Raw genomic sequence first — 23,656 nt, 5'->3', positions numbered from 1 at the left:
TAAAAAGAACAGAAAGCACCAATTTGTAAGAATACAGCCTATTTCTAAACCCAACTCAGAATTACTACAGAGGTTGTTCAGCCTACATTTGGCCGATTTCGTTCCTTACCCCTCCCGGGCAGAATGAACTCACCCGTCTGGTTCGTGGCGTCCTGCAGTGTTATGTAGTGGCTTCTTGCGAACGGAGTTGTTTTCCTCGCGGATGACAATAACGCACAAAACAGGACCATTGTTTTGAGTGTTGTGTTAAATTTGTTTCCAAGAGTGTGGGTTTCCGCTCTGTGATCAAAATGCCGCCCAAACTAAACCAGTTTTGTGAAGGTTATGTTGCGGCTCTTTATGACACCCACTTTAGTGTTTCTGTCATTAGAAAACAGTGCAAGAAGAATAGTTGCAACATCAGTTTAAGTGGAATAAAAAAATGTTATTAAAAAGTACAAGGACAACGAAGCTCCACCATTTGGATCACCAACGAAGTTGCCTAGGAAGCGGGAATGAACCAAGGCCACCTCCACCATGCAGAGGAAACTTCGCAAAATGGCAATGCAAGAAAATCCGCCAACACAAAGATGTATGGCTAATCGTCTTGACGTGTCTTTGGGGACTGTGAGCCGGACGTTACACCATCAACTCAAGCTGGAAAAGGTCATGAAAGCTCGCGGCCATCTTTTCATGGATGCCCACCAAAAGGAACGAAAGTGTAATGCCCGAAAGCTGTACGAACGGCATCTGGCAAAACAAAGGTGGATGTACGTCGTAACGCTCGATGAAGCATGGATTTACCTTTCCGACTGCGGCAAACCGAGAGCCATCATGTACCCAGAGAAAGGCGCCAAGAACTTCAGAAGGTGGGTCCGTGTCTGTAAAGAATCCTTCCCAAAAGGGTTCATGATCGTTACTGGCTACTGTTACCTAGGTAAACTGAAGATTCGTAGGGTGGCGAAGAACTGCAAAATAAATTCGCAGTATTTTCAGGAGCAGATCATGCGGCCGATCTACGAGCATGAGATTCCAACAATGTACGGAAATGACGCCAATCTGGTGCGCATTCACATGGAAAAGGCCTCATCACATACCTCACGATCGTCCCTCGCATTCTACAGGGAAATGGAGAAGGCAAGTGGCAGGTGATACCTTTCAATGAGGTACCTGTTAAATCTCCAGATGCTAGTCCTATGGACTAGTGTGGATTTGGATTGCTGAAGCGGGCTTTGGGAAAACGGCATGTGACAACTGTGGAAGGACTTTGGAAAGCAGTGCAAAGGGAATGGGACAAGATTCCCCTCCCAGTTCTTTAGAGAAGCCTATTACACTGGAAATTACGCTGTCCAGCTATTGTTAGGAATCAAGGGAAACACCTCGAACACTTACGGACCTGGCGCCATGGATTCTTCTAAATTTTCAGGTAAGTCGAAATTGGCCAAATGTAGACTGAACAACCTTTGTAAGTTACAAAACATAACCTATTATTTACAAATGCTCTATGACGTGCATTTTGAATTAATATTTTTTTTTTTTTTAAATGCACATCTTATATCCACATAACATACACAGCTATTATTAAAGGTAATAAAAAGAAACCACCTGTAATTCCACTTACAAAATCACATCCAAGAAGCTATTTCCAACTATACAAATTTGTGACTAGGCACTGAATATATAGTACTGAATACACAATATATAAGAAATAAAGGGAACAGACATATTTCAGCCCATGAACTTTGAGCATTAGTAAGACTGAAAATTCGTCCACTGCTGCTGTCTTGCGTTAGTGCTGTGTTGGAGATAGTATTATGCAATGCATGTACTACGAATTTGTGCCATAGGCCAGGGCTCAGTGACACAAAATATTTCCGATTCTCAAAGAGGACAAATTGTGGGTGTGCGGTTAGTTGGATCAAGTGCATCCTAAACTGCCAATGTGCTAGGTATATTGGGAGCAACACTGTCCATATCCTGGGTGAGACAAAGTGTCGATCATTAAAGTGGACTGTCATAACAAAGAACCGAAAAGTTAATGTGCCACAACTGACTACAGAATTCAATCACATCTGAAACGACCTGATTTCACTATCACAGTCTGATGAGAGTTGCGTTCCTTACAAATCCGCGGTTGGGTCAGGCTACGATTTCGAAATCCATGGTCACTGCCGTCAACGTGATACGTGAAGAACATGCTGTCGAGTACAGAACATAAAAAGATGATAACTGGAAGAGAGTAATATGATCCGATGAATCATTTTGTTCTCTTTCTAACGACATCCTAGGTATGTATGGTGAATGCCCGAAGAGATGTACGCTCCGAAACACGTACTTGCCACCACTGAACATGGCGGCGGTTACATCCGTTCGTCCTATTATTACTGTCAAAGAACAAATTCTTGCCTGTGATCATGTTAACGTTTTAAGTGGTCAAGTGCATTCTAAAGTACAGATTTATTCCCTAACAACATAGCCACTAACAATATTGCGGATACTGACGGAATGGCGGCTTTCGTGTTAAATAGTTTGCTTGGGCCAGTTTGACTGTATACTTACGGTCGATCACGGCGTATACACGCGCCTACTGTTTGAGTTGTGGAAATATTGCAAGATTCATGACTTACCCTTGTAGAAGTGAATTTGTCTTACGAAACTCTGAACAGAAAGAAGTTAGTTTGTACAACTACCGAACAGGGAAGACAAAATAATAACAAGGATTTCATATAAATGCTCCATTTGGTTGGAATTCGGAGGGATTCTGTTATGTGAGTTGCTTATTAAGTAATTCTAACAACTATAAATGTTACATTGATATATGAACCCTGGTTTACTATGGATAATTTTCTGGTTTACATGTCCCAAACAGAGAACTATGGACAGGAACGAAATCTAGATGTCTTTGTATGAGAAACCAGGACAATGTGACGGAAAATTTGTCATTTATCATGTTATTTTCAGTTCTTTTCATTCTATTTCTCTCCCACAACTAAATGCTCACCCCACGAAAGAGACTGAAAATAGAAAATTTATTACCGATACAAGCATGACTAAGAAAACAGAAAAGAAAGCACACACATGTAATTAACATATGCTCAGAAGATGATATTATTATTTAAAAAAGCAATTAATCTGAGAGAGTCTATTTAAATTTCAAATATAAGATCGATAAGAACGATATAAGCGAATGTGTAATGTGGCTGGTGTAACATTGGCATTGAAGCATCATCGATAAAACTGGAATTCATTCAATAAAAAAGGAAGTTATTTATTAACAAAACTTTTTTTTTTTTTAATCTTGTCTACACGGAACAAAACTTCTCCTACCTTGTCTATCTTAATTTTGGTAAACTAGTTATTGAAGTTGCTTATGATAATGGAAATAATAGTCTTAACATGTTAAAATTATTTTTGAAATATATATATATATATATATATATATATATATATAAAGAAGTATATATGTTCCATAATTTTATTATTGCAAGTTACAGCATATACAAGCACGGTCTTCCCGCATATGCACACACACACACCATTATATATACATGCTTAATTTGTGTACAAGCAAACTATATAAACACACCCGTCCACAAAATAATAATAATAATGTATTTCTGTACATCATGTGCTGTACGTTTAAAGCTTTCAAATGAATTTTATATAGGTTATTAAAAAACGAAAGCACAATTAAAACAGGCGCTACACATACTTTAAGCTAATGTATGATTTAAAGATAAGGCCATGAAGCAAAAACACATTTTCTTTAGTAATTTCATTTTGGAATGCTTCCTTGAGCTTTTTACATTGATGCACTACTGTAATTAATTCTATTGTATATACATATATTACAAATCAGACAATGAATCTTAAAGCCACCATTTTGAACATGCATTTATCGAATAACTTAAAATGAAGCAGTTCCACAGCCAATGTAATAAATATCACCGGTATCAGTCGTGAAAGTTAATTCTGAACATCAGGACTGGGTAGTGTAACATACTGCTCAGTTTTCGTTTCAAGTAAGATGTCTCCCAGCAGCCACCAAAAACAAAGAAATGTAAACACCACACCTTAAACAAATCCAGCTGTTCCATGCTTTTTCTCCTCACCCTATTCCTCCGTTCAGTTGGGGATGAATTCTTGAGAGTCACTGCTTCTCCGTCGGGCGACGTGCTGCCACTCATCGGAAGACCCAACACCTTCCGCAGATCGACTATGTTCATTTGAGCTGTCGCCTGACCCATCTGATCACCAATCTACAAAAAAGGCAACATCCATAATCAAGTCAAAAAATAATTAAATACAGTCCCATCCTATTCAAGTTGCAACAAAATTTACAAATTTCTCTGTCCTGAAATTTATGAGATTTTAAAAATATGTACATAAAATTTTGTATATAACACTCAATATAAACGTATAATTCTATTAATATTTTCGACTATTTTTAAATTTGGCATTTCACTCTTGAAAAAAAAAATGACAAGAATCAAGTGTTCTCCCCCTATAGATTACGAAAGTTATTTTATCTCATTGCCTGATCAGTAGTATATGAACAATGCATTCAAAATGAACACATGTGAGCGGCTCGGAAGAAGATAACGGTAACCGATATTTTATTAAACTTTTAAATGCATTGGGAAAGAGAATTCAATATTCTACTGCAATGCACTGTTGCTGCATACAAGCAAGCTTCTTCTGTCGTCTGGAGTACATTTCCGAATTTCAACTACCTAATACCGTTCTGTGATCCTATTCCAACCCCCTCTACCTAACCATTCAATTTCGATGAAGGTGGCACTTACCATTACCTTCCCCCGAGCCGCACATATACGTGTGAAGTTCAACCGAACTAAAGGAATCTTGGAAATGAAATGAAATCTTTGAGTTTTACGTCCCATGGTTATGCCGGTTAGACTAAGGGGACTCATGACGAAGAGAAATGAATGAAATGGTAAAATGAAGTGGAAGGAAACGAGAGAACACCGAGGAAACCCTCGCACACGATGTTCTACCACAAAGTTCACTTGGCATGAGTTGGGATCGAACTAGGGACCCCATGCACCAGACGTGAACGCTCTACCACTGATGCACCGCGGCCTTGAGGAAACTTGGATCTAACGAAGGAGACATGGAATTACATAGCTTGAACATACGGGAACAACCCGAGGGAAACTTCTATGCAAGATTTTGAATTATAGCAAAGCTCATATAAAAAAGGCACCGGAACTCTTTTACAAATTTTTAACGGACTCAAAATGATTCCATCAATAGTTCAAAATGCACGTTTTTACTTCTTAACTCTATCATATGCGGAAACTGTACACTCTTGAATCCTACGAAGAAACTCCACTCCACACTTGATACTGGGTAGAGAAATAATCCGTATTTACAATACGTTTTCCATTGCCACAGAATGTGTGTCCAAATGAATTATGATGAAGCAGGCTCGCATGGAGAACTGGGCAAGAACGGACCCAATCTCAAAAACACTGGTTAGCTTAAGCAGTAGTAATTTATAATAACCAGAAAATTATGCAAACAAAGTTTTTTTTTTTTTTTTAATAAGGACAAAAAGTGGGACAGCAATTTTTTTTTTTAAGTTTCACCATCATTACGCTATTACCTATAAATTCCACTCTTACTACCTTCTACTTCAATCGCTTTCCCAGAATGATTTTCATGCAATAATGTAGATTTATAGAATATTCCAGTTTCCATTTCTTATTTCTGTCACTTATTCCAACCCAATCTAAATGAATTAGTTCGATTTTTCTTTTAAATTTTCTACTTTCTTTACGTGAAGAATGTTTATGTACGTTCCAACTTCTTTTCAGACCTCCAAATGGCGGCATATTTAAGTAGAAGTTTTTATTATTACTATTATTATTATTATTGAAAATTCGGATTCTCCGAGGAAAAAAATAAGTAAATTTTATTAAAAACTTTTTCGATTTGTGATAGCTGGCGTTATAATCAGTGAAAATAGTTTACCACATTTCATTCCAGAATAAATCTGTGATACTAATCTTTTGTCTTTAACAATTTTTCGACTCATTAAAGATGATATAAAGGATGGCTCTGCATTCTGCGCAAATTCAGATAATTCAAATGTAGCAGCGCAACTAGGAGCAATCTGCAGTGGTAATCGCAGTTGACTACCAAACATTGTGTGTGCAGCTTTTCTTTTCGAACTCTGCTGTGAAATACAATAATTTCCATGACTCGGTATATTTTGAACTATTTCCCTGGTTTATTTTAATTTCCTTGACTTTCAAGTTCAATATGAGCCCTGCAGATGTTAACGCTGAAATAATCCTATAATAACGGAATGCAACGATGTGTTTGTACAGATCGGCAGAAGATGATATAACGAGAATCGGCCACTATTTTTAACTAAAGGATGGCTTTGTGTACATAATCAGATAGACATTAACAGTAGATTTGTTCTACTATACATTCGAAATATATATGTACCATTCTCTATATATCAAAAAAGCAAAGTTTTGCATAGTACACCACAGAAGAAAATATTGTTCAGGTAATTTACTGACAACTTACTTCTTTTGAAATTTCCAAGTGTCTATTTGCAAAATAGAGAGCTTTTTCGTGGTTTCCCATGGCTGAATGGGCGTTGCCCAAACTCCAACAGGCACGACCTGTAAAAAGAAATAAAGACTAAGTAGTGAAATTATTGCAATCCACAAGAAAATGTTATTATTATTGTTTTCCACAATTAGCATTGGAGATTATTAATCCTACAAAATGAAATAATGTTTGTATTTAGAAATAACGTAAGTAAAATGCTAATAGTCACCGCAAGAAACAAACCACATCACTAGGAAGTACTTTCGATGAACATTGTTTTCATCTTCAGCTTAGGCACATTTCGAAAAGGATTTAAACCATATGAAAGAAATTATGGATAGGTAAAATTGCTTAAAAAGAATTTTTAAAGTATACGAAGAAAAAATCTTCTTGTTACTAGAAATAGACATATGTTAATAGTAATTCATTTCTCACTGTTTACTGTTGTTTACTGTCTTTCTTTTTTCATTACTTTCCAGACGGTGGAAATGAGTAGTAAAAACACTGCTCCAAATGACATTTATGTCACCTTTATCTGAATTGAGTGCCGGTTTCTCCTTATGAATGTAATCAGCTTCTTTAATTTTCCGTTCAGTTGCTGTGTTTGCTTTTTCGATCAAACCTGAATTAGCAATGTTGTGAGATGTGATGCCTATCTACATAACTGTTGTAAGCTACTAGATTTGGATGTACGAATGTGCTCAGCGATTCTGGTACAAATATTCCTTTTTGTTTGGTCTACATACATTTGGTCACATTCACATTTAACTCGATTGACGCCACTACTTTGTTGGGGATCAGTAAAAAAATGATTTACTCGTATTTTTTTAATTTTTTTATTTATTTTATTTTATTTTATTTTTTAATTTTATTTATTATTTATTTTTTTTTGTAATATATATTCTTTTCTATAGATTTAGGAGGAACTTCAGAGACCTTGATGTTATATTTATGCAATACTTTTTTAATTTTTGGCGAAATACGTGGGACATGGGGAACGCCAATCCATTTGTCCTCTTACGCATTTGTTGTTGGCCGATGGTGGGTGCCGTCGATCTCCCTTTGTACCTGTTTGTACCACTTCAGTGATAAAGATTTTTGAAAACCATTTTGTTGTTCAATTCTAATTAAATATAGAATTTCTAGGTTGAGGTCACCAGGAAGATCAGAAAGTGGAAGAGCTCTCCTAAAGAAGTTTGTCCAAATATTCAGTTTCTGAAGCCATGAATGGGATGACTTAAAATGAATATACTTGTACCAGCAGAAGGTTTACGATATACTGAAGTAACAAACTTATTGGTTGTCTTTTGATGGTAGTATAATGGAAGTTAAGAGCTCCATTTTCTTCATATGATTTAAATCCTTTCGAAGTGTGCCTAGGCTGAAGATTAAGACGATGTTCTTCGAAAATTCTTGCTAGTGATGTGGTTTGTTTCTTTCAGTGACTATTAGCATTTTACTTACGTTACTTCTAATTACGCAATACAGTGATAATACTGTTTATTTATATAATAGACAAAGAACTCAAAGAATGATCGCAAAATAACGTATCATTTGTTTGCCTTTGTTTGTTGAAGTGGAAGATACGATACAGGAAGTTATGGATATTATCCAAAGTTCCGAACGACGTCCCTTTAGAATTGCTTTTGCTTGCAGCATTATCTCTACTGCGAGATTTACCAGAACTCTAGTCTAGTCTCATGGATCGTTTACAAAATGTTAATGAAATCTAGTTTTCCATACGCCACCAAACTACCTCATATCTAAGGATTCTAAGTATTTTGCTATCATCGGCAGATCACTTACTGCAAAATTAAGAAGCTTGGGCGGTACATCGATTGCAATTCTCAACTTTTTCGTCTTGATGTAGGGATTACCTGTTTCCACAGTGTCCTCAATTTTAATATTTTCTTCCGTTCCCCATTTTTTCTTCCATAACGCCTTCTATCAAATTTCTTAAAATACTTTACATTTTTCTCAAATAATATTTTATGTATAATATGTTCTTCCAGAAACGCGTGTTCTACTGTTGCTGACCTATCAGTATATCATTACGCTCTCACTGTTTATATGAGTCTTTCTCCAACGCTCTTTCCTGTCTGCCCATATATAGAACCAAATCAAACCACTTGGCGTAACAGCCCGATTTGTGAGCCAGAGCCGCTCCACGCCATCTGTTAGAGATTGGTGGAACTACGTCCAGCCTAGTGGCGATCGCGTCACCCGGCGTATCGGGAGCTATCTAGACCTAGTGGCCGTCACGTCTTCTATTCACGTTACTTCCCAATTTGCCTCATGACGCTGGGTGGACGCCAAAAATTGGGGAAACGCCGACCGGGAATCGAACCCGGGACCACGTGGATATAAAAACAACGCTCTAACCACTACACGACAGTGTCCCCCTTCCCTACCACATATAGAACTTCCCACATTTACAAATTACAAAAAAATGAAATGAAATCTTTAGTTTTACGTCCCACGGTTATGCCGGTTAGGCTAAAGGAGACGGTGATTATGAGAAATGAATGAAATGGTGGAATGAAGATAGTGGGAGGAAACGGGAGAACCCCGAGAAAACCTACGAGCACGGTGTTTGTCCACCACAAAGTCCACACGGCGCAAGCTGGGATCGAACCAGGGATTTACAAATTACAGTATTTTATATATACACCTGGGGTTGCAACTGTCATACTGTCCCCATTTTAATTTGTACTGATAAACAAGTGTAGCACAACACACGATTGTGAAAGAACATATAATGCAGTTTGAAAATAAGAGCATGTATATTCATAAGCAAATTAGGGAGAGAAAAAAAACAAGGCTTCAAGTGAAAATGCTTGTTAGCAATTTCAACAGGAATGATGAATTATATACTGACTGAAGCATAAATTTCTTCAATTCAAGACCTAGAGAAGACAAAAAGTAATCCAAAGGATAGCTGCTAAAAAATCATACCTTGGACATTATTCATATTATTTTCAAACTAAAATATTCTTATTTTACGTTGGATTTAGTATTTCTATGTACAAGAGTCTACAGTTTTCCTGAAGGAGCTGATACTTCAAGATTTCGGAAATAAATACAATATTATTATAAAATGGTTAATAGTAAATATCATGAAACTTAAAGACAATATCGGACAAAACAAGAACTAATTTTCCTTCTTTTTAATAATGCCGAACATTGCCTGTACTCGCATTGACGTGCACAAAAAGTAAACATCTTCACACTATTAAATCAGTTTAACTGAGTTACACACTTGTAACAACTTTATTAAATTCTAGAAGCCGACGGTGAACTCATCACTTTCTTAGACACAGCATGATCTAGTTTCTTATTTATGTTCCCAGTTTCCTTTTATATGTATTATCAATAAAAATGACTAAGGTGTTTATCAATTAGAACCTGACAAAAAAAAAAAAAAGATAAAAATACATAACATGCATTTGATGTTAGCATTTGATATTATCAAACGAATTGCATTAACAGTTTGGAAATCATTGGGATGGAACAATATTGAGTGCGAAACAGAAACTTGAATTATTCCAAAGCAATAGTGAATTACTCAAAAAACGAACGGAATGCAGCATTAAAAAAAATAAATAAATAAATAAAAAAAAAAAATACTACACGTTCACTACAGATTGTTTACTAATTACTTCACGTTTTCTGTTAACTGAGTTCAACGTCACTTTTCAGCATTAAGACTAATTAGACAACCTCTTACTTTGAATTACTACTCTGGTTTTTAACCGATCGTCATTCGAGATCAAATCCGGAACATGTGCTTTAGCCTTTGACACAAAAAGGACAATCCAATACAACTTTCATATGAATATCAAGTAACTAAAACAATTTGGCTATATTTGAAAATATGTACTAATATGAGAAGCAAAAAAATATCATAATCTGCAAGAGCAATGGAATATTGACACCTGTTTTTAATTACATGTACAGGGTGTCTACTAAATTTCAAAATGAAATTTCAGGACATTTTTGTGATCTTTTCTTCACCAAATCATAAATTTTTTAACATTTTCAAGAGCAAATTTGGGTGCGAATTAGGCCGAATTTTCATCCATGCAATAGAAACGTACTTTGCTTGCGATTTGGTAGCGTCTAAAGCCGATCATTGACATTTTTGGTGGTGGCTTTTGACGTTTTATAGAACGAAATTTTTCAATCTGTACTTACATTTGTACAGTTAAAAAAAAAATCGTAACCCAAAAGCTAAATTTCGTGACTTTTTCGTGACTTTCATGACCGTTTTCTGATTTCGTGACTTTTTTTTGCGACATTCGTGACTTTCGTGACCGATAGACACACTGATTTAAAATATTAAAACAATTTAGATAATTTTAATTAACAAACGATATTTAATAATAACTTTTGCCAAAAAGGTAGTAATGTTATATAATTTGTACAGCTGTTAACATTCCTATATATGTGGGTTTAAATTTTAAGTCACATTTCCAGTTAGTGACTCCTCCCGGATACATCGATTTATGACTTTGTATTATTTACCATTTTAGTATTTAGGACAATTTTCCACCAGACAAATTTTTTAGGAGATTACTTGAAACATCGGTTAGACATTATGTTGCTTAATCTGAAAAAGAGACATTATTACATAAATGAGCTACTTATTTAGTGGCTAGAAGAATTTAAGTACAATAGATGAAATCCTTTTATGAGATATATATATTTTTATTTAATACAGAATTATATTTGACATATTTTACTACTTTATTTATATAGCGCTTTTAATATAATTTTTTATTGCAGCAATTGAAGATTTATTAATAAAAAATATTAAAGTTTCTGCGCACTTAGTTTTAATTTTAAATTTTATTTTATTTATTTATTTATTTATTTATTTTTGAAGTGTTCCCAAGTTAAATTTTCTACTAATCCTTCACACGTTTTTTTCCTTTTTCACGATAGAACGATGTTTTTTTTTTTTTTTTTTTTTTTTTGATGCAGAAATGGATTATTATTTTTTTAAAAAACAAAAGTTTAGTTGACTTTCATTACTATTTTTTACTGTTTTTACTGTTACTCTTATTAATTTTCTTTGATTAATTTTTATTAAAAGTAATTTTTAAAAAAAACTAAAAAATGATATATACTTACTTTAATGCAGAATATTTATTATGTCACCAACACACTTACTTGGTGATTTTGCTCTATATAATGGCACAGTTATGACAACAGTATCTATGTATTTATTTCACACTTTCCGTTTAGTATTTATTGTCATTTAATTTATATTGTCAGTTATTGGTTGAACAAAATATATATGTATATTATTTTTCACTTGGTGCCTTCCATTTCAACTCAGGCAAAAAAAATATAAAATTGTACCATCACCATCTCAGATATTGTTGAAACTTTTTTTTATAGCAACTAGACATGTTTTTAAGAGACCCATATTTTTTTGTTTTGTCGAAAAAAAAATTCCCGCCAAGTAACGGGCCATCAAAGACGAGGAGTACAATTTATGAATTGTAGAAAACATGGAAAATGGTCAACTTCGGAGCCCCACCATTCGGCTATGGAGACAGGTAGAGTTATGATTCTTGTTGTGGTATGTACATAGGGATATAAATAAACTATATTTTATTATAGTTTGGTTTGCGCATGCGTATCTTTTTGTACATAAATTAACAAATGAACGTCAATTTATCTGAAAAGTCGAAGTTTGCGAATTTTTTTCGAGCACTTCCGGTTCGAATTTTAAAATTCTGTTTTCACGGTTGGTAAAACCTGGTTACCCGCTTTCCGAAAAAAAAAATTTGTATCGCTTCTGTGTGCAACCGTTTTGTCGCAAAAAATTCGAGAAATTATAAAATTTTCAAAAATCGCCATTTTTGGGCGCCATTTTCTCGAAAACACCATCTTTTAAAATTCTGAAATTTTGTCAGATGGTTCAACTTTACATGATTAAAAAACACACCAAGTACTATTCTCGACCAATGCTTCATGAATTAACTGCAGCCTTTTATAGTTAGCGAAGTTTCGTTAGCTTTGATGTCACAGTTAGCAACACTGGGAACAATAAAAGTGCAATGATTTGATGATGTTTCTGGTTCACATTCATTAAATGAAGAATAAAAAGTTTTCTTGACTGTTTTTTTTTTATTATTATTATTATTATTATTTTGATCAAGAAGGCTCTCTAAAATAGTAAAATGATCCTCCCCCTACTCCTCCGTTTTCTTAAACCAAAATAATCTGAGGTGGAAATTACGATTACGAAACGCACAAATTTCAAGTTCACTTCTTAAAATGGTCTTCGGAAACAATTTCACTGATTTTTTTTATTATTTTATTTTTTACATGGACCAATCATTTGCTTGGTTGGTATCTTCTTTGCTAATAGCATGTAACTGTGCATGTGCTCCAATAGGTGTTGGCTCACTCACAATTCGTTCAGGAGTGGATCTAGGGGAAAGAAACTTTTTTTCATTTTATATATAAATAAAACCAAACTCAGAGTTTGGAGCTCTTAAAAGTGGCTCTAAGTAGCAGTATTACCCCCCCCCCCTTCCAGAAGTCCGTCCTGGATCCGCCCCTGCGTAACACATTGCCGATAGTCATAAATGCTGGTGGAAGCATACACAGCACTTCAACTTCACGTAATTCATGATTTATTCATAATAATTCTGCTACGCACCACTGGTTATCATACAAATATGTATGTAACAAAAGTTCCTTTTTGGGGGAAGCATGAAGTTAGTTAATGGTGATCCGTTACTGCCATAAAAACTTCGCCATTTCCCGAAAGCCAAAGATGACTTCGTTGAATACCAGTTACCGGTCGCATACTTTCCCTTTTTTTCTTCCGGAAGTCGTCGGACTCAGTTCCAGGCAACAAAACGAGAGTAATACCCGGAGTTTGTACTTGCGATTTTAGTAGGGGCGCAGTGGCTCAGTGGAAGAGCGTTCGCTTCTGGTGCTTGGGGTCCCTGGCTCGATCTCAGATCGCGCCGTGTGGGCTTTGTGGTGTACAAACACTGTGCTCAAGGGTTTTCTCTGGGTTATCCCGTTTCCTCCCACTTTCTGCATTCCACCATTTCATTCATTTCTCGTAATCACCGTCTCCTTTAACCTAACCGGCATAAGCATGGGACGTAAAACGTAAAAATTTCATTTCGTTTTTTTCTTCTGCGGTTTCGATACTGTATATCTGTATTTGTCTAAGGTTATGCCGCGTTGCCACATTCTTGACACCTTCCCCCCCCCCCCCTCAATAACGTCGCAGAAACCCTTGCATGGCCGGTTTCACTGCAAAACCACTGCTTTATCGGACTGTCTGCATCTCGAGCATTTGAAAGCGATTTTTAAAGTGGAATGCCGCACTATCAGAAATCACTGACACGGTTTGGGTAATTGTAGACACTTATTTTCTCGTATTCAAACCTTTTTCTATAAAACATATTTTCGCTTTTCTTCGAGAATTTTTAGAATCTTAACTATGGCTATGAGTACATGAGCCGAATCGTGTGTTTTATCGTCCTTTATTACAACAAAACTGTCAGTTGTTTCATATTCCGGTGATAATTCTGAATTTCACTTTGCAGAATAACAGTCCAGTTTTCAGCGAAGTCCACATGAAGTAAAATAGAATTTGTATCTTGAAATTTTATACGGTGCTTTTCGGTAGCAATTAATTTTCTTTGGATTTTCTTGATGTAGTCATGAATTACAATTCTTACAGTTAAACCAGCAATGTACGATACGAAAACAGAAAGTGGCACAGTTTTTTTCAACGAGATTGTTTTCCCATATGGCATACGTAACACTTTCATTTTCATCAGGATCAATAATTAAAGACTCCACATTTATTCCTTCCACTCCAGGACATTCACCACATTCTTGAAGAAGACAGTAGTCATTTTCTACGGATCATACTACTAAAGGAAATAGGTTACTCATAACAGCTTCAATACAGGCTGCACCTTTGATTTGTAGCAACGCAGTAGCAGCTAACTTAAAATTTGCACAATACACACACACACACATACACACTTCCCTCGCAGGTTGCGGACTGACCCACTTTAGTCAAATACTGTAAAATTCCGAGTGATCCATTCTTATGTTGGGATTGTTCTGTTTAAAAAGTCAGTAAATTTCTTTGGAACGCGTACGAAAAAGTTTCGATTTTTTTTTTTTTTTTTTTTAACTTTTTTGTCCTTTTTCGATCACTGTAATGACATCGCACTTAAATGAGACTTTGTCTGGAGCAATCCAAATCATCACTGAGCTAATAGTTCAGGCTTTTTGTAGATCATCAGAATTTATTGGATGGCCATTTCAAGTAAACTTAAAATTTGTGTGTTTCGTAATCGTAATTTCCACCTCAGATTATATTGGTTTAAGAAAACGGAGGAGTAGGGGGAGGATCATTTTACTATTTCAGAGAGCCTTCTTGATCAAAATAATAATAAAAAACAGTCAAGAAAACTTTTTATTCTTCATTTAATGAATGTGAACCACAAACATCATCAAATCATTGCACTTTTATTGTTCCCAGTGTTGCTAACTATGACATCAAAGTTAACGAAACTTAGCTAACTTTAAAAGGCTGCAGTTAATTCATGAAGCATTGGTCGAGAATGGTACTTGGTGTGTGTTTTATTCATGTAAAGTTGAACCATCTGACAAAATTTCAGAATTTTAAAAGATGGTGTTTTCGAGAAAATGGCGCCCAAAAATGGCGATTTTTGAAAATTTTACAATTTCTCGAATTTTTTGCGACAAAACGGTTGCACACAGAAGCGATACAAATTTTTTTTCGGAAAGCGGGTAATCAGGTCTTACCAACCATGAAAACAGAATTTTAAAATTCGAACCGGAAGTGCTCGAAAAAAATTCGCAAACTTCGACTTTTCAGATAAATTGACGTTCATTTGTTAATTTATGTACAAAAAGATACGCATGCGCAAACCAAACTACAATAAAATATAATTTATTTATATCCCTATGTACATACCACAACAAGAATCATAACTCTACCTGTCTCCATAGCCGAATGGTGAGGCTCCGAAGTTGACCATTTTCCATGTCTTCTACAATTCATAAATTGTACTCCCCGTCTTTGATGGCCCATTACTTGGCGGGAAAATTTTTTTCGACAAAACAAAAAAATATGGGTCTCTTAAAGACATGTCTAGTTGCTATAAAAAAGTTTCAACAATATCTGAGATTGTGATGGTACATGCTCTGCCTGAATTGAAATGAAAGCACCTTATTCACAACTACATAACTTTTTACTAAACAAGTATTTGAATATCAAGTTATTGTAATTAATTTTAACACGAAGAATAAATAGTTAGAAATTTTAATAAGATATATTATTTAGTCTGAGTGTAGCGACCAGCACAACACTTAGCTTTTTTACTACTAACTTTAGCCAACAACCTAAAACCTGAAAATCACTTTCGTTACTTTTTTTTTTTTTTTTTTTTTTTTTAATAAATACTTGAGAACTCCCTTTCTGAAGTATCCACTGTTCCCCTAGCAAAACTGTTTTTTATGGATTTATATTTTTGCCAGGGTTTCTCACACTTCGTCTGCCTTATAGAGTTGGGCAAGACGAGGTTTGACAGTGCATTAAGCAACATATTTTGAAGTTAAATTTATTGCAATTTAAATAGTATTATTTTGGAAAGAACTATCGAAAAGGTACCACGACAAGAAATAATGTTTTATTTTAAACCGGAAATTCCAAGAGCATTAGTTTAAATTTTAGTTTACATTTATTTATTAGTTTTTTTTATATTTTTTTTATTAGTTAAAATCCAAAAAAGAGCAGCCAAGAAGCATTAACCAGCCTTAACCAGCGGGAGGGGAGAATTTGATGGTTAACAAAAAATGTCACATAAATTACTTTTAAGAGTTGACACTGGAGAGTGGTGAGCAAGAACCACATGGTAGGGGATAGACCCTTTCCTTTACACTGTGGTTAACTGCTTTTTTTATTTTTAGTTTTTTAATATATACACAAAAAGGAACAAAAGTAAGGCGAAATAAATACGAGTATAGCACAAGCAATAAAACACAAGTCAGTAACTGCAATCAATACCTCTCGAGAGCATTTGTACTTCTTCCAGAATATTATTAGACACTTAATTCGCCAGAAAAGTTGAGTAGTCCAAAAAAGTTTGATATTCTGAATAATTATTCAACTTATAATGCAACGAATAAGATAAGTTTGAAGAAAAAAAAGGGCCGAAAATCTGCCTGAGATTAGCAGAACAGGGAGTCTGAACGAAAGACAGCTAGCAGTAACGAGGGTACTCCAACAGAGTGATAAGTTCAACTGTATACAGCACCAGTTATTGGGAACTGTATAAGTTCATTGGATTATAGTCAGTTTGTTCTATTAATTGACTTGTTGTAAACACGTAGACTTATGGCCTACAACACCAGCAATCTCTATTATCTACAACGCAAAACACTTCATGTGTGATACTCCAAATACAAATAGAAGAAATACAACAAAGCTCACTTCTGTCCGCAAATTAGTACCACAGATATAGTATTAGATTCTTGAACTTACCTCACAGTCCTTGTAGCTAAAACGGTACGTCAAAATGAAATGAAATGAAATATCAGTTCACGTCCCACAATTACGCCCGTTAGTCTAAGGAAGACTGAAAATGTCAATATGTGTCAATTTATATCCTTAACAAAAAAGTAAAATTCAGAAATTTAAAAGACTGGGCTTGAAACAACATTTTAAGTGTTTAAATGATCTTTACGCTCTAGTTTAAAACCAGTTTTAAAAAATCCCAACTTTTTTAAAAGCATGTTTTGCAGTAATTCTGACTAGAACCCACCTTCTCCAATTTTATCCAAGAGCTCCTGAGCTATCCTTAAGTGCCGAAGATGATAATCAACAGCGGTTGGATAATCTCGAAGCAATGTGTATGTGTTTCCTAAACTGTAGCAGGCTTGAGCTTCCACTGCTCTATCGCCCAATTCTTGAGCTAATACAAGTGTCCGCCTATTGGAAGAAAGAAAAAGAAAGAAACATACAATGAAAATCTAAGTTTTATTAAGTTTTAGAGAAAATAATAATAATCATTCATCATCATCATCTCACTCACTCAATCAATCAAGTCTGTTTATACAATTCGGTTCACTTTAATAAGGAATAGAAAGTTATACTTTTTCTCAACCTTTTAAACGCTAATAACACCAAGAAATGGAACGAGGGACCTACCGAAAATATCATTTCAACAGTTCCTTGTATAATTCAGGAAATTATGGACAATCTTAGGTGGCTAAATAACAGGTAAATGCTTCACCACTGAGCCACCGCGGCCCCCCATATACTGCAAAAAATACGTCAAGTTTATACTGAACTTTTAACATAATCCAGTTCACCGAGTCCCCAAAACGGTTAGCTACCGGGTTTCAATTTTTATAATAAATTTGTAGTTCATCTTAAATATTAAAAACCTCACGATAATTTTTCTCTTCTTGTTACTACTATTTGCATTCTTTGCTTTCTTTTTAAAAACTCTTACCAAAATGTAACATAAAATTTTAAAATAAATAAAATTAAAAAATTACACGATTTTGCTGCTTCTACTGAACTTTATAATTATTTTGCTATCCTTGATTCATACATCTCTTAGAATATTTCTTCTTAATAAGGAAAGAAGGAGAATCCGTTTTCTTGTTACAGAAGAAGAGAAAAGAAAAAATAATACTTACTTGTAATGATCAGCAGCAGTCTCAAATTCACCCAAGAATATATGAGCGTTTCCAAGATTACTGTGCGCCCGTCTTTCTGCAGCCTTATCCCCAAACTCACGCGCGATTTTCAATCTCTGAAAAAGGAAATATTCCATCGTTTTAATTTAAGTACTGGACTACAGGAATCCTGAAGCGGACGTTTTTACTAATATGTAATGAAAACTTCAAATTAAAATGGTTGATTGTTATATTAATTTCTAAAACTGCCCTAAGTTAAAATCCTGAGCAAACCTACTTACGACATCCAGACAGTATCAAGATATTCATTATTCAATTCCAACCAACATTTCTTTGTGAGGATGTGAAACGATTAAGAAACCCCTTTTTTGTGTTTTTTAATTGTGAGATGTACACCTTTTATATTATATCCTGGTTACCTAACAACAATCTCGACAATTCCAAAATAGATTTATTTGAATATTTTTCTATCTCTGATGTACTGTATCCTGATTTGAATATATAAATGTCATTCCAAACTTCTTTGTATTCACATATGGCTTGGTGCATTACTAAACTTATATCATTGTCAGTGTAGCAGCTCTGGAGGCTACGTATTCACATATGACCTTGTACATTCATAATCTTATATACCTTTGTCAATGTAGAAGAATTGAAGTCGATGCTCGCGTCTTTTAAAAGTTTCTCAGGAGAACCAAAGGCAAATGTAGTGTCATACTTTTGGCATCAATTTCATGACATTGGCTATTATTTGGAGAAACTGGATTATTATTATTAATATTAAGGAGTTATTAATAAATATAAAATCTCCTTCATTCTACTCATGTAGTGTGGACGAAGAAGTAAATTAAAAAAAAAAAAAAAAAAAAAAAACCAGTAATATTCATGTTTGGTAAAGTTAATCTGTAAATAAAGAGAATTAATTTATATTGACTTAAAAATGTACTTTTTAAGTTATTTATAAGTAAACAGGAAATAGCAATGTTGTATACAAGGCACTTTCTATCTAAGTATATTGTTTCATGGTGTCTACTAAAATTCCAAAATGAAATTTCGTGACCTTTTCTGTACCAAACCATACAATTTAGTCACATTCTCAAGAGCAAATTTTGGGTGCGAATTGGGTCGAACTTTCATGCATGCGATAGAAGAATGCTTTCCTTGCGATTTTGTAGCGTCTAAAGCCGACCACAGACAGTTTTGGTGATGAATCTTGACGTTTTATAGAACAAAATTTTCCAGTCTGTACTTATATTTATACGAATAAAAAAATCGTGACCCACAAGCTAAATTTCGTAATTTTTTTCTTGACTTTCATGAGTGTTTTCTGATTTCGTGACTTTTGCATGACTTTCGTGACCGACAGACACCTTGTGTTTACGTTAGGTGTTTATTGGAATACATCGATTCTTATAACTAATTTATTACCACTGAAATACTGTACTGCATCCTAGTACAGGATTAGCCAAACGTCGAACAATTTAAGCTTGAAAACCATTCCGAAGAAGGTTAATCGATATGTCTGTCCGAAATATCGAAGGCATTTAAAGAAAAATATTGATCAGTGTTATATCTGATAAGTGTTCTTTATATTCAGTTAGTTACTAACGTCGGGTATTCTGATGACTAACTAACTAACTAACTCTATGGCCTATGAAACCCGGAGGTTCAATGCCGCGTTCACAAAAGCTCTCCACTGACTTCTATTCTTAGCTAACTGCATCCAGTTTCTACTTTGTATTCCAATCTCTGCGAGATCCATCTTAATATTGTCCTCCCATCTGCGCCTAGGTCTTCCTAATGGTCGTTTTCCGATTGGTCTTCCTGTCAAGACTTTGAAAGCGTTTCTACTTTCTTCCATTCTAGCTACATTCTGATGACACACTTAGGAATTCTAATTATCATTTTACTTACAGGATGATTTAATACCACTTACACTTCGCAACTTTTGACTCTTTCCTACTACCTTGCCCAAAAAAGAAAAAAAGGAAAAATACAGAAGGAAAAATAAAAATCGGGAAAATAAAAGGAACGGATTCACCAGGCTGGAACAGTGCTAGTGACACTATCAAAATCAAAATTCACACGTCAAACGATGGAAACGAGGATTGCAATGTGGCAGGGTTAATTTGCGCATTCTTTTTGTTCATTATGGAAGGCTGCCAACTTATGCTCTACTTTATGGTTATACTGTACAAATTTTGTAATTATTACGTCTCCATCACATACCATACCCTATCTACATTTTTTCTTAAATGACTAAATAAATTATCAAAAACGAGTTTTTGTGCTTCATTTTTAGCCTGTAACAGAATTTTTGAATCTTCTACCCTTCGCTGCATATCTTTCAAATATTTTGACATACCCGAGACCGGATTTTTCGATTTGGCATCCCAAATGTGTTCCTTCACAAGGATCTTGATATTTCTTTTCGTCACGCCTAATTAACTCTCAATGGCAACTGCATCTCATTTCCTACATACCTGATTTATCATTGGATAGCTCTTAAATTGGGTGATCTTTTCTAAAACGGTACAGAAACTGTGTGCTGTTGTCAATTTGGGAAATATAGGTAGTCCCATCCACTTCGAGTCAATGATTTTGGTTTTAGGTTTATCGGAACAAAGATTTCCTCTAAGCGGTTATATCAATTTATTAATAATGGAACTGATACCCATTCATACTGTTAATATTCAACAAATGATCAATTTCTACCTGTAAATCAGATTCTAAAGAGGTGATTAGAATGGCATGTAAAAAGAAATTCTTCCGAATATTTGCATTGGTTACTGTAGAATGAGTAAATATATTGAGTGATGACTATGGGCTTACGATGCACACTAGTAACAAACTCATTGTTGTCTCTCCTTGTACTGAGATCTAAATATGTAAATTTGCTTTTATTTTCATTTTCTACTGTGTATTTCAAATTACTCTGTATATTATTCCATTTTTTCAATAAAAAAATCAAGCTGTGTGTTATCTTTGTACAAGAAAAGTACGTCGCCCATGTATCTGCAATAGCGTACCGTATCCAATACATGTACTTTCAGTATTTTACTTCCAAACGTGTTGAGTACCAAATTGACTAATAAAGATGAGAATTGATTCCCCATGCCTAAACCTCCGACCTGATGATAAAAATAATCTTTAAAAGATAAAATATTTTGTACTAAGAAAGAAGCCTGACAATTTCTTTCACCTCAAACGAAGTAAAATTCTTATTGCACAAAATGGCTGTTACAGATTCAAACACCAACTGCAAAGGAAAGGGATGGATAAGTACATGTCGACTATATCTATTGACATCAATATAATTTGGTTAACATTAACTAAATTACAAATTTGTTGTTTCACTTCATAACTATTCTTCACACAGTGTGTAAGGGGAATATTCAAATATTTGAAATAGTCGACTAACCATTTAGCTAATTTGCACGTGGGATGGCGTTGTCCTGAAATAATGGGTCTGACAGGAACAATGGCTTTGTAAATTTTCGGTATATCCTAAATTAAGAATAATCTAGGATCCGGAATTTTAAGAGCTTTACCAGCTGCATCATTACCCATAATTTTTGACTACGCAACTCGCGTTTCTTGATCTTTGGTTTTGACAAAATATCACCAGCACTGTTCTACTCTGGCGAGTCCGTTTCTTTTTATATTCCTGATATTTTTATTCTTCCTTCTACTGTTTTTGTTCTCCGTAACCAAGGCTCCAGGAGCAAGTCGACAGTTCGGAAGTGTAAGCAGTATTTACGAATTGTATAAACCTGTAATTAAAATGATACTGGTAATTAGAATTTCTGAGTATGTCACTAAAATGTCTGAAATCAACTTCGTTTACTAGGTTCAAACACAAAGATTTTAATATAGCACAACACATTTAACATAAAAGTATCCATCTTCATTTGAGATCAATACTGATCTGTCGGACTTGAATCCGTGTCGTTACCTATTTATTTCTTGGTTTTACGTTCCATGATTTTGCCCTTGAAGGAAAGATAAGAAGTGAATGATAACATTGAAATGAATGATGAAGATATAATCCCCTGAACGAGATTTAAACCCGCAACAAACGATCTTTTGATCGCTAGTCTAATTTCTTTGACCATCGGACATTCTTACCGGCAATTCGCTGTACTTAGCGGCTGCAGACCATCATGCAAAACAATCTCTCCAGAACAATCCCTTCTCAACTAGACTGCCACGGCTCCACGAAAGCTGGATAATAGTACCACGTCACAGGCAGCACTAAGCTCAATTTAGAAACAATTCATATGAGAATAAGTCGTGAAAAAAGTGACATTTCAAATTGTAAATTCATTTTGAGATTGTTCAAAATTATTATTTATTTTTCCGTAAGAAATCCAGACTTTTCAAATCGATCAAAGAACGCACTTGTAGGTGTCGAATCCACTCAATCAAGTTATAAAAAAATCAAGCCTTTTTAAATTAATATTATTATTTAATTCAAAATGAAAATTCTCACAGTACTATCCTTTTTTCCTTATAGGAAACTGATAGTACCAAGCTCAATTTTATTTAAGTTTCAACTACGGGAAAGGCACGTGTGTTACAAATGAAATAAGAGAAGATCGTTTACTTATACAAAATGAAAAACACAATATTTATTGAAAAAAAAAATCTGTTACATATCTGAAGCTTCCCTCAATTCTCTACATAATCACTCCCTTCATTTAAACATTTGACCTATTTGTTCACGACCATCAGAATTCCCATGTTATACTTAGAATTCCCATTCCACAAGTTCATTAAGCTAGTAATCACTGCATTCACCAAATCTTCAGCACTTCTACAACGTTTACTGTCCAGAAACTCCTTCAGCTTAGGTAAAAGGTGTAAATCGCTAGGAGCAAGGTTCGGACTATAGAGTGGATGATCAAAAATTTCCTATCCGAATTAATCCACCAATTCTTGAGTTGCAGCAGCAATGGCAGTGCGGGCAACATCGTGAAGAAGCACAATTCCTCCATAAAGCATTCTTCGACTCATTTTGGATCGCTCGCCGTTGTTTTCTTCTATCACACAATAACGATTTGCATTGATGGTAGTGCCTTCTGATATGAAATTCACCAAAAGAAACCTTTACGATCCCGAAAGACGGTTGCCATGACCTTTCGTGTTGGGAAAGTTCGTTTGAATTTTCTCGGTTTCTTGGTTGACGAGGGATAACGCCACTCAAATGATAGGGTGATGGGAGACACCCAGGTCTTATCACCAGTCACAATTCGATCAAGAAAGGCGTCTCCATCTGTATGATATAGTGTCAACAATGTCAATGCTGCAGTGTCAACAATGTAAGTTCTGCATTGGTCACTCAGTTGCTGCGGAACCCATC

General features: G+C 34.9%; 1 protein-coding gene across 3 annotated transcripts in view; it reads right to left on the bottom strand.

Moving 5' to 3' along the window:
- The window catches only part of pins (G-protein-signaling modulator pins), a 114,939-nt gene that overhangs the window by 58,443 nt on the left and 32,840 nt on the right, over window positions 1-23,656 (bottom strand). For 2 of the 3 annotated variants that reach the window (XM_081765347.1, XM_081765346.1), the window contains exons 7-10: window positions 18,295-18,410; window positions 17,412-17,578; window positions 6,541-6,638; window positions 4,053-4,238 (exon numbers count right to left, since the gene is read on the bottom strand). In XM_081765347.1, coding sequence (XP_081621473.1) covers window positions 4,053-4,238; window positions 6,541-6,638; window positions 17,412-17,578; window positions 18,295-18,410 — 567 coding nt within the window. The remainder of the gene's footprint in view (window positions 1-4,052; window positions 4,239-6,540; window positions 6,639-17,411; window positions 17,579-18,294; window positions 18,411-23,656) is intronic. The other variant, XM_081765348.1, reaches the window with a different exon arrangement.

Source organism: Thermobia domestica, chromosome 7, assembly GCF_964235325.1.
Source record: "Thermobia domestica chromosome 7, izTheDome1.hap1.1, whole genome shotgun sequence".
Taxonomy (NCBI): Eukaryota; Metazoa; Arthropoda; class Insecta; order Zygentoma; family Lepismatidae; genus Thermobia; species Thermobia domestica.
Note: the sequence above shows the minus strand (reverse complement) of the source record. Positions and strands in the feature narration are given on the sequence as shown.